Below are 15,321 nucleotides of genomic sequence, written 5' to 3'. Positions count from 1 at the left end.
AGAGAAGAATTCATAATGAGTACTTCTGTGTTCTGTATTTGCTCATATAATCTTTATGGCAGCCCTGTAAAATAACCATGTTTATCTGTAATCACAGATGAGGAAACTGGGATACAGAGAGGTTAAATAATTTGCATACATATTTAGGGTACCCCAGCTAAGCAGTAGGCTACTAACTGATAGATAGAGATTTGAACCCACCAGAGGCTCCACAGGAGAAAAGACCTGGCAGCCTGCTCCCGTAAAGATTACAGGCTAGGAAACCCTATGGGGCGGTTCTACTCTGTCATATAGGGTTGCTGTGAGTCAGAATCGACTTGATGGCACACAACAAAAAGCTAATAAATGAGGAATTCAGATTTTAAGGTCAGACTACTCTGACTTCAAAAATCCATTTTTTTAAGTAATGGACTATGTATTTATCTAATAGAATATAGAATATGATACAATAATAGTTATACTGTTTTCTTAGTATATAATCTTAAAAATTAGGTTACCGAATCAAATAATATGAGCATTTTGACCCAGTTGCTTTCCAGAAGAGTTATACCAGTCATCATTGTGGTGGTTGTCTAATTTTAGGGACAGTCTTCATCAGACCCCATGTTACTTTGTCTTTTTTCCGTTAGACTGGGTTGATATTCAAGAAGAAAAACACTCATTAATGCAAATTGAGGCCATCAGGGTATTTGTACACTTAGTGCCCTTTCTGTGTTTGAAGTTGCCATTTGTTGTTTTCGTATAATAAGATTTTGAAAGGGATAGAGACCTGTTTCACAACTTAAAATATAGTCTGTTAATAGTGTATTTCGTATTAGACTCTCACCCTCTAGGAAGGAGAAATCTTGAATCTTATCTATGTGTTATTACAAATGTCTACACTTGATCTGGCCTTCTTAGAGTAAATTTGCCTAAATAAGTTCTTGATATGACTGTATAGCATAAATTTTAAATTTTGTGTTTCTGCAACATGATATATCAGAAATCCTTTTTGATGGAAATATATTAAATATAAGAGACAATCAACTCTCAAAATCGGAAATTCCTTGAGAAACAAGCACCCATCACACTGATTTTTCCATCTTGGGCAGTGCCATTTACAAGCAAAGTCAGTAAATATTGAGTCACAAAGTGAGTGATGATATACTGTAACTCTTGCTATTCCTAACTAATGTTGAAAATATTTTCAATACTGATAGTTCTGTTTTCCTTCAATTTTCAGAATGATTGACTGGCTGTCCTGGCCACTGGCTCAGCATGTGGATACATGGGTGGTTGCACTACTGAAAGGACTGGCAGCTGTCCAGAAGTTTACTATTTTGATAGATGTTACTTTGCTGAAAATAGAACTGGTAAGTGGAGATGTATAAATTTATTAGAATATATGGACTCAAGTAGTCAGTCTTTTTAATTTGAGGTTGTTAAGGGTAAAGCTGTATACATCTAACTTTGAATGTGTTCTTGTATTTTTGTTTTGAATAATTTAAATGGGATTTAGAAATAAAAAATGCCACTGAAGTATAGGTAATTAAGATAATTTTGGACTGTTTTCACATATTGAACATAAAAACATACTCCACTCACTCTGTCTTTAATTGCCCATAATCAAACTTAGACCACCATCATGCTACCAAAACTACTTTTGACACCAGTGCTCTCTAACATCGCTAATCCGGGGTTCATTTCTAAGGCCTGTCAACAGCAATTGTCCAGTCCCTCTTAAAACACTTTCCTGACTTGGTTTCTAAGACACTATGTTTTTGTTATTATGTGCCATTGAGTCAGTTCCAACTCATAGCTACCCCAGTACAAGAGAACGAAACACTGCACGGTCCTGCACCATCCTCACAGTCATTGCTCTGTTTGAGCCATTGTTGCAGCCACTGTGTCAGTTCAGCACGTTGAGGGTCTTTGTCTTTTGTGCCGGCCCTCTACTTTACCAGGTGTGATGTCCATCTCTAGGGACTGGTCACTCCTGGTAACGTGTCCTAAGTATGTGAGACAAAGTCTGGCCATCTTTGCTTCTAAGGAACATTCTGGCTGTACTCCTTAGAGAACAGATTTGTTCGTTCTTCTGGCAGTCCCTGGTATATTCAGTATTCTTTGCCAACACCATAATTCAAAAGCATCAATTCTCCTCCAGTCTTCATTATTCACTGTCCAGCTTTCATATGCATTTGAGGTGATTGAAAATATCATGGCTTCAGTCAGGTGCACCTTAGTTCTCAAAGTGACGTCTTTGCTTTTTCACACTTTAAAGAGGTCTTTTTTTTTTTTTTTTTTTTTTTGCATTTGCCCAATGCACTATATTGTTTGGTTTCTTGACTGCTGCTTCCGTGGGCGTTGATTATGGATCCAAGTAAAATGAAATCCTTGACGAATTTAATCTTTTCTCCGGTTATCATGACGTTGCTTATTGGTCCAGTTGTAAGGATTTTTGTTTTACGTTGGGGTGTAATCTGTACTGAACGCTATAGTCTTTGATCTTCATCAGTAAGTGCTTCAAGTCCTCTTCACTTTCAGCAAGCAGGATTGTGTCATCTGCATATCACAGGTTGTTAATGAGTCTTCCTCTAATCCTGATGCTGCTTTCTTCTTCATAGAGTCCAGTTTCTTGGATTATTTGCTCAGCATATAATTGTACGGTGAAAGGATACAACCCTAACCATACTTTTCTTGATTTTAAATCACTCATTATCCCTTTGTTCTGCTTGAAGGACTTCCTCCTGGTCTGTGTTCACATTTTGCATGAGCACAATTAAGTGTTCTGGAATTTCCATTTTTTTGCAGTGTGATCCGTAATTTGTTATGATCCACATAGTCAAATGCCTTTACATAGTCAATGAAACACAGGTAAACATCTTGGTATTTACTGCTTTTAGCCAAGATCCAGCTGACATCAGCAATGGTATCCCTCGCTCCACATCCTCTTCCGAATCCGGCTTGAATTTCTGGCAATCCCCTGTTGATGTACTGCTGTAACCATTTTTGAATTATCTTCAGGAAAACTTTACTTGCATGTGATGTTAATGATATTGTTCAACGATTTCCACATTCCATTAAACCACCTTTCTTTGGAATGGGAGCAAATACGAGCCTCTTCCAGTCACTTAGCCAAGTAGCCGTCTTGGAAATTTCTTGGCGTAGATGAATAAGTGCTTCCAGCATTGCATTCCTTTGTTAAAACATCTCAATTGGTTTTCCATCAATTCTTGGAGCCTTGATTTTTGACAATGCTTTTGGTGCAACTTGGGCTTTTTCGTCAGTACCATTAGTTCTTGATCATATGCTGCCTCTGGAAATAGTTGAAGATTGACCTGTCCTTTTTTGTGCAGTGAGTCTGTGTATTCCTTCCATGTTCTTTTGATGCTTCTTGCGTTCAATATTTTGTCCATAGAGTCCTTTAATACTGGAACTTGAAACTTGAGTTTTTTCTTCAAATTTTCAGCTTGAGAAATGCTGAGCATGCTCTCCCCTTTTGGTTTTCTACCTCCAGGATTTTTGTACATGTCATTATAATACTTTGTCTTCTTGAGCTACCCTTGGAAATCTTCTCAACAGAACAGAAGATTTATGCTTTACTTTTACTTCATCATTTCTTCCGTTTGCTTTCTCTAGCTACTCAAAGATCAAAAGCAAGTTTTGGAGTGTCTTCTGACATCCATTTTGGTTTTTTCTTTCTTTCCTGTGTTTTTAATGATCTATTGCTTTCTTCACGTGTGATGTCCTTGATGACACCCCACAACTCTTGTGGTCTTCAGTCATTAGTGTTCGATGTATCAAATCCATTCTTGAGATGTCCTCTATATTCAGATGGAATATACGCAACGTTGTACTTTGGCTCTCGTGAACTTGTATTAATTTTCTTCAGCTTCAACTTGAACTTGCATGTGAGTGATTGATGGTCTGTTCCTCAGTCGCCCCCTGACCTTTTTCTGACTGGTAATATTGAACTTCTCTATCATCTCTTTGCACAGATGAGGTCAATATGATTCCTGTGCATTCCATTCGGCGACATCCATGTGTATCCTCGCCTTTTATGTTGTTGAAAAAAGCTATCTCTATCACCAAGGCCATATTTTCTAACTACTCTTCCTTCTTCTTTAGTTCCAACTTCTACATTCCAATCACCAGTAATTATCAGTGCATCTTGATTTTGTGTTTGATCAGTTTGAAACTGCTTGTCTGTCAGTTTGTCATGCTGTGGCAGCTTGCGTGGTGCTGTAATGCTGGAAGCTGTGCCACTGGTATTTCAGATACCTGCATGGGTTTCCCATGTGGAGAGGTTGCAGCAGAGCTTCCAGACTAAAACAGACTACAGGAGGAAGGACTTGGGGATTTACGTCTAAAGAGACCCTATGCTCTCTTGATTTTTGTTGTAGTTCATTGGCATCGCAGTTTCCTGTGGATCTAACTTTAAATTGCCTTAGAATTCAGCCTTTGGACTACTTTCTTCTCAATCTGTATGTACAGTATAGGTGTCCCATGGCTTTAAATAACTTCTTAAGTTAATGATTGTCAGATTTATATTTCTAGTCTGTTACTTTTTCTTCAACTCTAAACTCAGGTACCTAACTGCCTATATTTAGATGTTCATACTTGGATTGGAAACCCTGGTAGCAGAATGTTTAAGAGTTCGGCCGCTAACCAAAAGGTTGGCAGGTCAAATCCACCACCTGCTCCTTGGAAACCCTTTGGGGCAGTTCTGCTCTCTTCCATAGGGTCGCTATGAGTCAGAATCAACTCGATGGCAATGAGTTGGTTTGGTTTGTATTTGGATCACGCATTCAACTTACCCAAAATCTAACCTCTGATTTATTTCCGTCCCATATTAATAAATGTCTTGCCCCTATTGATAAATGGCTACTCCATCCTTCCACTTGCTCAGGCCCAAAACTTTGGAGTCGTTGTTACTTTTCATTCTTACTCAGCCCATATCCAACAAATACTATTGACTTTATTTTCAAAATATATCCGGGATTTCACCACTTTTCACCATTACCTCACTGTTGTCCTCATCCAAAGTTATTACCTCTCTCTTCACTGATAGTGTAGCATTTCCGCTTCTGTCATTGGTGCCCCAAGTAGCACATAAGACCCTATAGGATCTGGCCCACTGCTCCTTCTTTGATCTCATCTTAGACTGTTCTTCCCCTACTCTTTTGTGCTTTAATGACAGTCTCCACACCAAGCTGGAGGCCTCACGGCCTTCATAGTACTCTTTGCCCTGCTTGTAATGCTCTTCTTCCAGGTATCTGGCAGGCTTACTCTCCCTTCCCTTCAGTTCTCTAATCAGATGACACCTGTCATGACATGTGGGGTTTTTTTCTTTTTTTTTTTTTAACAAAACACCCTACTTTAAATGGCACTGGTTAAGAACTCAGCTGCTGACTGAAAGGTTAGATGCTCTTTGCAGACCCTATGGGGCAGTCAGAATCAGCTCGACGGCAACAGGTTTAAAATGGCAGACTCTTTTGCCAGCCAGCATTCCCTATTCATCATGCCCTGCTTTATATTTCTTTATAACTTTTTGTCTCCACCCACCCTCCATAAGATAATCCCTGTGAGATCAAAAAAAAATTTTTTTAATCTAGTGTTGTATTCCCTGTACCTGGGGAAACCCTGGTGGCGTAGTGGTTAAGTGCTATGGCTGCTAACCAAGAGGTTGGCAGTTCAGATCCGCCAGGCGCTCCTTCGAAACTCTGTGGGGCAGCTCTACTCTGTCCTATAGGGTTGCTATGAGTCGGAATCGACTCGACGGCAGTCGGTTTTTTATAGCAGTAATCAGCATTTGTAGATGTTCAATATGTTTTGTCAAATAAATGGAATCAGTAATGGACCAGGAAGCTATCTCTTTTGTAAACATGCTTTGACAGGTTTTCATTTGATCAGCAAGTTTTAAGGGTTGGTTTGGCCGTTATATTCCTCTTGTTCTCTGCTGTGTTGTTATTTCCCAACTTTCTCCCTCCCGCAAAGTTTAATAGTGTATGTTAGATAAAACTATCCAGGAAGGGGGACATTCACATAAATAATTTATGGCCCTAGGAAAATAACCACTGACTGGAACTGGATTTCTCTACAAATTCTAAGATGGATGTCTTGTCTCGTTTTGAAGGTTTTTAATCGACTTTGGTTTCCTCTTGTGAGACCTGGTGCTCTTGCAGTTCTTTCTCATATGCTGCTCAGTTTTCAGCATTCTCCGGAGGCTTTCCACTTGGTGAGTTATGACACACTCTTTCTACATTGTAAAAGCCTTTTTAAAAAAGTTTGTTTCAATATTGAGTCACGTTTATATACAGTGAAAAGATTGTAGGTTAGTCCTAAATCTAACTATTTTCATGTAGCTTTATGATTTCTTAGAAAATTGAAGTCATGGGATTTCCCTCTGTGGCTTATATTTTCCCCATATTATGTGTCTCACCAACTTGCTCCACCTGCAAGCACTACCAGTAATTGAAAGTTACTGCTCTCCATATGAGATGTCACTGAAGCGGCCTGTTGCTCGCATGAAGAGTACAGAAGGGAAAAAATGGTTGAAAACCACTGACTGCTTTAGAATTCGTAAAGCACAAAGAACATCAGTCTTTGCTTTATAGCCCTATTTTTTTTTTTACTGGCATTTGATTATCAGTTATTGAAGGTGAGAATGTCAGAATGTTATTTAGGGAACCACTTTGTTTTCTGTTAGGGCATGACAGGAAGGCAGGACTAGAAAATCCTACTCCCAGACCCAGTGCCATCAAGTCGATTCTGACTCATAGCGACCCTATCGGACAGAGTAGAACTGCCCCCATAGAGTTTCCAAAGGAGTGCCTGGCGGATTCAAACTGCCAACGCTTTGGTTAGCAGCCGTAGCACTTAACCACTACGCCACCAGGGTTTCCGAAAATCTTACTAGTACACCCAAAATATAAAAACCTTAGGGATACCGACTCACAATGGCAAAATTCAGAAGAGACTGAAGAACCTCGAAATTCTAATTGTTAAATATTAGTTAGCCTAGGAGAACCAGGCATTTATATAGGCTGCTCAGTGCTTCATTTCCACTGGAGGAAAACCTGCAGGTTTTTTAGTAAACAAATCTTACTGACATTATCACGTAGAATGAGTGATTTCTCCAGTTGATTTGTCTAATTTCTGTGAGCTTGATCATCAAGTGATAGCATTGTATATCTGAGTTCTGCAGGTAACTGATTTCACCCTTTTATACAAACAAAACTCAAACATGAGCTAATAAAGCAAAGTCATCCAAGGAAAAAAAAAAAGCATCAACTGTTTGTTCCTGGCTTCAGACACCATCATGTAGAGGCCATTTGAGAATAATGACTTATTTTCAGAATTTCTAGGAAAGAGATTCTCTAACATGATTTAGGCATCCATTCCTGGGTTTATGGCTCCTCACACTGAGGGCATTCTTTAATCTCTGATTAGTCATTTATTCTATACGCCACACCTATCTCTTTGCTCACAATTGTTTTGAAAGGTGGAAGACACGTCCTTACCACGTATTGCTTTTTTTCTGAAATAAGTAGTTGAAATATTAAATGATTTACTTGGAAATATTGGCTTATTCAGTACACAAGAATTAAATCATTTCTTTAAAGAACAGTTAGATCTGAAATTGCAAGCTGTGATCTGGCTTAGTAAAGCCTAAGAACAAACGCCTAATTACTGTCTAAATACTGTGTGTAGCATGACCTGCTACTTAACTAAAAATAACTTGGGCATCTAGTGGTAGATCATGTGGTAGTGAAATCACCTATAACTCCAAATAACTCAGGGAAGGGGTTGAGCAGTCTGCAATCAGCAGCATTATTAATCGTTGTATATTTAGAGTATTTTAGAGCAAGCCAAGATCGATATTATAATGCGTGTTATTGTGGATGAAGTGTCTTTTCATAATGCTTCTTACAAGTGGAAAAAAAAATTAAAAAAAAAAAGCTACAGAATTTTACAGAAGATAAAAATAATGGAGAAAGAAAAGAAAATATTAAAGCTTCTGATCAAATAAATCACATTCCCTCAAAAAGTAACAAATTCAGTCACTATTACAATAATGTGTGGAAGCATTTTAGATTTGTTCATTAAAAAAATCAACTTTCAAGCATTTAGAAAGTAGCAGCCTGCTTGGAAGTGGATCTGTATGATTTTAAAAATTTAGTCTTGTTTCTCTATCAGTGATAATATCAACTATTTAGAGTGTAGTAGTAGACAACTATATAACCTGAATACAAAGACCAAGTCTATACTAGGAGAGCTTTTGGGAGATTGGAAATTGTAAAGTTAATAATTGTTTTTTTTTTTCTTTTTTTCCTGTCTCTTTTCCTCCCACCCCCACTCTGAGTGAAGGAAAATTGTGGATTTCTGAGTATTTTAGCAAAAAAGGAGAGTATCTGATAAATTTGGCTTCATGGGACAGAATTATAATTCTGATTTGCTTAGAAATGTGGAGATGACAAGTAGAGTGAATTTGCGAGGAACTATTAGTTTTGTGGTCAAATCAATACATTTGATAGAAGTAACAAACATTAAAGTAGAGCAAAAGCCAAAATGTGATTTATCTATGATCTCAAACATTAAAGTAAATCCAGACAGAAGCAGAATGGGAATAGTAGCATTAATTAAAACATGATCATTCTTTTAGAGGGAAGGAGAGTGAGTTGATTGAGATACTATAGTAATTGCTGTTAGGTGGTACAACTGTGGAGCTATAACTTTGCTTTTACTGTAAGTTAATAACCAGAAAATGTTCTACAAATAGAACATAATCAGATGCCTTTTACCCAGGGCTTTGAACCTGTTCTTCCCGGTTCAGTCATGGCTGATGAAGCAAAATTGGAACAGTCCCAAATTTTTATAACTTGAGTGAACTGGAACAGGAAAAATTATAGGTCGAAGCCCTGGAATGGGAGACGCAGAAGAGGCATTGTGAGCCCTTTCAGGAGCCTGATGCATGAAACTGGATTATTGGCAGGACTGGAGAGTGACACACATTCAAAGCAGCTTGATCGGCCACCATGTTTGACCGGGACACTACTGTTTCTGACTCTTCAAAATTCCATGGGCAAGAGATTTGGTTGCTGTGCAATGTGTAGGCTGCCCTTGTTTTCTAAAAGGGAGATTAGATTTCCAGTGGGGCGTCAACTAGTCTTTTTTTCCATTCCAATTATTCCAGCTCACCCAAATTTTAAAAATTCGGGTCTGTTACGGTTTCGCTTCCTTGGCCGTGACCGAATCAGGAAGAACCAGTTCAAAGCCCTGCTTTTACCATAAGTGTAAATGTGTAGTATCAGATTATAATTAATAAGCTGAAACAAATACAGCAGAGTCAGTGCTAATGGAGTGAGCCGTTTTTGCAAAGTAGAATTAGTTTCTTTTTATAAATGCCTTTTAAATATATGATCAGTTCTGTATTAGGTGACTTTTTAGACTAATTTTATAATGAAAGAAGATTGTGCCGATTGTCATTACTAATAGTTTTCTACATGCTTATAAGCAATGAATGTGCATAGTAGATTTTCCTTTTTGTTTTTAACTTCAGTGCCTTGAAAATAATAGAAGTTTCTGATTCCCTTTACTCTTAGAACCATCTCCTCATTTTGGGGGTAGAGAGTAGGAGTAGTTGGTAAAGATAATCACTCTAGAATAAAACGCAGCTCCTGTACTTAACTAAGAGAAAGGTAATCCTTTTGCCTGGGCTGTAATTGTAGTTAAATGTACGACATTTCTAAGACTTTCTGAATGTAGACTTTAATTAAAGTGCAAAGTATGTATAATTCTTTCAAGTGAAAAATTTTAAATTCGCACTAGATGGAGCTCTTAAGCTAATTTTAAGTTCATCTTTTAAGTTTGTTCCTCGTTGACTGATCTGGTAAATGTAATAGCCCATTTTCAACATAAAGCATTTCTTAGAACAGCAGCAATGACTAAGATTACTATTTTGTACCTTAGTTTTGTTCTGGATGAAGTATAAGGATGAGGAGAGGGATCCTATATGAAATTACAATTGTAGTAAAACCTGCGAGAGCCGGAACCTGTGTAAGGTGGAAACCTGTCAGAGGAGGAAAACTCAAATGTTTTCCCTTGAAGCAAGCTATAGAATAGTGGTAAGACTGCACCCTGTCAATGGCAGAAAACTTGGAAAAACAAAGCAGTCCCGTCTAGTTCCGGCCCTCATAAGTTTCACTGTATCTGTGACTTTGAAAACGAAATTTATCTTGGTATTCTAGAAATTTTTAACCCCAAAGCTTTTTTAGCAGAGCTCTGACTGAACATGCGTAGTATCTGCTGATTGTATAATATTTGCGTTCCATTTGTGGGCTAGAGAATTTGTTGCCAATCTGTAAAAATGAAGAAACCTGCCTTTTTTTTCTCTCCAGATTGTTCCTCATGTAGTTGATTTGGTTCACTCTTTCAAAAGTGATGGCCTGCCTTCCAGTACAGCCTTCTTAGTGCAGTTGACAGAATTGATACACTGTATGATGTACCATTATTCTGGATTTCCAGACCTCTATGAGCCTATTCTGGAGGCGATAAAGGTATGATGATAGGCTCTTAGATACCGTGGTGCTGCAGAGCATGATGTGTGAGCATGGATAGAGTGAAACCTTCCTGAAGCCAGCGGTTTGACTTACTGCTTTATGGTCATACACTCTTTGCTTGAAAAATGCAGTTGTAATCAGGTTTCATTAATATTTATGGGGTAATCGCATTCTTGGAGCCCTGGTGATGTAGTGGTTAAGAGCTATAGCAGCTAACCGAAAGCTCGGCAGTTAAATCCGCCAGCCACTCCTTGGAAACCCTATGAGGCAGTTCTGCTTTGTCCTGCAAGGTCATTACGAGTCGGAATTGACTCAACAGCAGCGGGTTTGGTTTTTCAAAATCCCTTTGTTATTTGCTATTACCATTCTAAATTAATAACCTTTTTTCTTCAGTTTTATAATGTATCAATTATAAGATGTGTTTGAATTTTTAACAGCTGTTTTAAAAATGCTACATTAAGTGAATTCATACATCAAAGTTGCATTCCAATTTTAGAAGTATTAAAATACGTAAAATATACCTTAGAATCAGGGAAATTCAGTTTAATGCGATATTTTATTTTGCTTTCTTTCCCTGTTTTTATTCCATTTTGCTATGGGTGGTTTGTGAATGTCTATATTTCATAAAATTGTATTTGGATTATTTGTGCACTTATCCTGTTTTTCAACTTTGTATAGGCAGTGGATCCTAAAACCACAGATTCTATTCATGTTGAAGAATGAGTTAAAATAAGCACAATAAGTTATATCAAAAGAGGCTGAACCAGACTTAAACATAAATTATTAGATATCAGTTCTATTAATAATGTTCCTTTTTGAGGTCTGAAATACAATATGAAGGCCTCATTACCTTTACTTTTTCTATATCTGAAATGGATCAAAAACGTGTTTTTTTTTACTATATGATTAGCTAAATTAACCTGATTTTGGTTGTGCCCAGAGCACAAGACTATTCAGTAGTTAGTGTGTCTCCACTGGCATGACACTTCAGAAATACATGTCTTTATATCAGACAGGGCTTTAACAGTAATGTTAATATGTTTCTAATTTGTCACTACGTCCATAAATGAAGGCCATTGTTAGTAATAGATTAACATCTTAGAGTTCTTTAGTACTTTGTATATTGAAAATTCTAGTCACTCAAGTAGGCGAAGCAAGGGGATTGATCACTCTTAGTCCAATAGAAACACTTTCTATTAGTGTCAACAAAAATTTTAGTAGATTGAAAATCCTCCAGAAAGTGTTTGTTTCCCAAAGTCTAAGGTCTAAGCCTAAGCAGTTAGCAGTTCAGAAAAACCTTAATGGTTTTATAAACTTTCCTTATTCTCCCAGTGCACCACTCATGCTTGAAATCAATTACGCTAAAAATTTTCTCATGCTTCACGAAGTACAGAAAACATCTGTATCTTGTAATTTTTACACGATTAAACATTCAGTTTTATTTTTCAGAATCAGAAGTTCGTGTTCCGATGGTTGCATTTTTCATTTCCTAATCACTTTGGGGGTTGTATTTCTAAGGTTAACACTGAGTAAATATTAGTAATAAATGAAAAGGAGACATTTCTTACCTCTACTACAAATTTTGAAAGCAAATTGTGTAGCTTATTTGTATGCTGATTTCAGTTCTCATTCTACTGCCTTTAAATAGCACTGCAATATATTCTCTGATCTCAGAGTTTCATAAACATTTTGCTGACAGATAAGATAGACAAAATATGACTTGGATTTCTGGCTCTGAAGTATCTTTCAACTGGATAAACTCTGCTTTTAAGAGATACTTAATTTTGTCATGCAGTATAATTTGATTTCTTATAATTGGCCAAGTACTGTCGATGATTTCAAAACTAAGTGGGAAAGCTTAAATGTCAGTGGTATTAGTAACTATGGTATTAGTTAATTTAAAAACCAAGGAAGTTTTTACTCTAAACTGTTTTTCCTCTATGGTCTGTAGGATTTTCCTAAGCCCAGTGAAGAGAAGATTAAGTTGATTCTCAGCCAAAGTGCCTGGACTTCCCAATCCAACTCTTTGGCATCTTGCTTGTCTAGACTTTCTGGAAAATCTGAAACTGGGAAAACTGGTCTGATTAACCTAGGAAATACGTGTTATATGAACAGTGTTATACAAGCCTTGTTTATGGCCACAGAGTAAGTTCAAATTTCAACCTTTTTGTTTTAATTATAGAAATTGATGCATGTAGGTGAAATTTAAGATGGTGGGTTTGCCTTTACATTATTTCTTCTAAATAGCAGAAATGCTAATATTTTCACAGAATTGCCATATTCAGAAATGAAACTTTTAGTGCTCAGAAACTATTAAAATGTTTATAACTTCCATAAATTCTGTTTTATTATTTATGTTATGTATTACATACAGAATGCTATTACCTTTTTAATTACTCTGACTTGATCTTTATTAGCATAAGAAGGAGGTTGTTTGAGCCTGTTTCAAAGATTTTAAGTTATTATCCTATAAAAAGTTTAAATTATCCCATTAGACAGTATATATATTTTTAACATATATTTTTTTTGAGTGGTTATGTTTAGTTTTACTGCTTGTAGGTATTTTGGTGATTATCAGATCAACAGCTTCTTTGTTACTGTTTTAAGAAGTTTAAAAGTCATGATACAAAAGCTGAATAATTGGTAACTTTTTCTAAAAAATGTATTTTTTTTTGCCATCCCCCATCTGATCAATTCCAACTCATGGCAACCCCCAATGTATCAGAGTAGAACCGTGCTCCATATGGTTTCGAATGGTTGATTTTTAAGACGTAAATCACCAGGGCTTTCTTCCCAGGTGCCCCTGGGTGGACTTGAACTTCCAACCAAGCAGCCAAGTGCATTAACTGTACTACCCAGAGACCCCAAAAATAAGTATATGCAGTGTGTATACATTTAAAGTTTTGTATATCACACGCAAGATAAATTTTCTACCACTTTTAAGCATAGTTCTTTTGAAAGAACTTTAAGAATATTTTTTCTATGTTCAAATATTTTATGAAAAATATGGCAAAACGTATGTTAATTTGATTAATACCATAACGTAGCATAGCATAGAACCCTGGTGGTGCAGTGATTAAGAGCTTGGTTGCTAACCAAAAGGTCCAGAGTTTGAATCCACTAGCCACTCTTTGGAAACCCTGTGGGACAGTTCTGCCCTGTCTTGGAGGGTCACCATGAGTCAGAATTGACTCGACGGCCACGGGTTTCAGTTGTTTTTTTTTAGCATATTTATTTCTTAGGTAATATATGAATTCTTCATGGTTTAAAAAATATTCAGTCTACAAGTATATAGAGTAAAAATTGAAAGCTCCTATCCCCATAGGTAACTTGTTTACAGTTTTGTGTGCTTTCTTCAGAACTTTTTTTTTTTTTTTTTGCAGTTGTATAAGCTTGTGTCTGGTACAAAAACAAGTGCATTGGCTTTTTAAAATATTTATAGAGAATTTATGTATTCTTTTCCAGCTACTTGCTTTTATCATCTAATGATTTGTGTTGAAAATATTTCCACAGGAGGGCAATATAGAGCTATTTCATTCTGAGTAGATAGGTATGCCGTAATTTATGTAACCGTAAGCTTGTTGATGAATATTACATTATTTTAATCATAATTAACATCTTCCTGCACATGTGCAGATATAGAACATATTCTTTGAATGTTGTTGTGTGCTGTCAAGTCAGTTCTGAATCATAGTGACCCTATAGGACAAAGTAGAACTGCCTCATAGGGTTTTTAGACTGTAATATTTACGGAAGCTGATTGCGAGGTCTTTTTTCCCACAGAGCTCCTGGATGGGTTTGAACCACTGACGTTTCAGTAGCAGCCACCAGGGTCCCTCCATTCTTTGAATAGGGCAATTTGAATTCACATACCAATGTATGATTGTACCTGTGACCCCATACCTTTAGCAGCACTTGATGTAAGCTGCCTTAAATTTTTTTTTAATATGGGAAAAATATGTTTTTGTTTTAATTTGCATATTGCTGACTACTACAGACCATTTTTTCCTTCTCTGTTTTTATTTATCCATTTATATATATATATACTTTTTTTTCCCTCTCTCTTTAGTAGCCTATTCCTTTTTGTGAATCTTTCTGCTGGGTCTTTTTCTTTTTAATGTTGATTTATATATATTCTGGATGATAACCCTTTGTTACATGCTTTCCTCCAGTCATATGATTCAACCATGATTCCCAGTATTGTGTGATTGTTCAGCATTTTGTCATCCGATGTGATTTTTCTGTATGTTGTAAATCCTGTCAGTATGATGTTCATGAGATGGATTAGCGGCAGTTATGTTGATGAGATCTACAAGATTAGATTTTGTCTAAAGCCAGTCTCTTTTGAGATATAAAAGAGAGAAGGGAGCAGAGAGACATAGGGACCTAGAAAGAAGGACAGGAGCGAGCATCCTTTGGACCCAGGGTCCCTGCACTGAGAAGCTCCTCCACCAGGAGAAGATTGATGACAAGGACCTTCCTCCAGAACCAACAGAGAGATAAAGCCTTCCTCTGGAGCTAATGCCTTGAATTTGGACTTGTAGCCTACTAGACTGTGAGACAATAAATTTCTCTTTGTTAAAGCCATCCACTTGTGGTATTTCTGTTACAGCAGCACTAGATAACTAAGAATTTGGTACCGGGAGAGCTGGGTGCTGCTCTAACAGATACCTAAAATGTAGAGGCGGTTTTGAAACTGTGAATTTATGGAGGACTTAGGGAAGCAAAGAGAACTGTTGGCACCAGAGACAGCACAGATGGTAAGGGGCAGCAGCAGAGA

The 15,321-nt window shown here is 37.0% G+C and overlaps 1 protein-coding gene across 2 annotated transcripts in view; it reads left to right on the top strand.

Moving 5' to 3' along the window:
- USP38 (ubiquitin specific peptidase 38) overlaps nucleotides 1-15,321 on the top strand; it is a 42,359-nt gene that overhangs the window by 9,221 nt on the left and 17,817 nt on the right. Inside the window, exons 3-6 of one of the 2 annotated variants that reach the window (XM_049905780.1) lie at nucleotides 1,223-1,352; nucleotides 6,116-6,217; nucleotides 10,380-10,538; nucleotides 12,493-12,686. In XM_049905780.1, the coding sequence (XP_049761737.1) occupies nucleotides 1,223-1,352; nucleotides 6,116-6,217; nucleotides 10,380-10,538; nucleotides 12,493-12,686 (585 nt within the window). The remainder of the gene's footprint in view (nucleotides 1-1,222; nucleotides 1,353-6,115; nucleotides 6,218-10,379; nucleotides 10,539-12,492; nucleotides 12,687-15,321) is intronic. The other variant, XM_049905781.1, reaches the window with a different exon arrangement.

The sequence above is a fragment of the Elephas maximus genome, chromosome 13 (genome assembly GCF_024166365.1).
Source record: "Elephas maximus indicus isolate mEleMax1 chromosome 13, mEleMax1 primary haplotype, whole genome shotgun sequence".
NCBI classification, from domain to species: domain Eukaryota; kingdom Metazoa; phylum Chordata; class Mammalia; order Proboscidea; family Elephantidae; genus Elephas; species Elephas maximus.
This window is presented reverse-complemented; position numbering and strand designations above follow the sequence as displayed.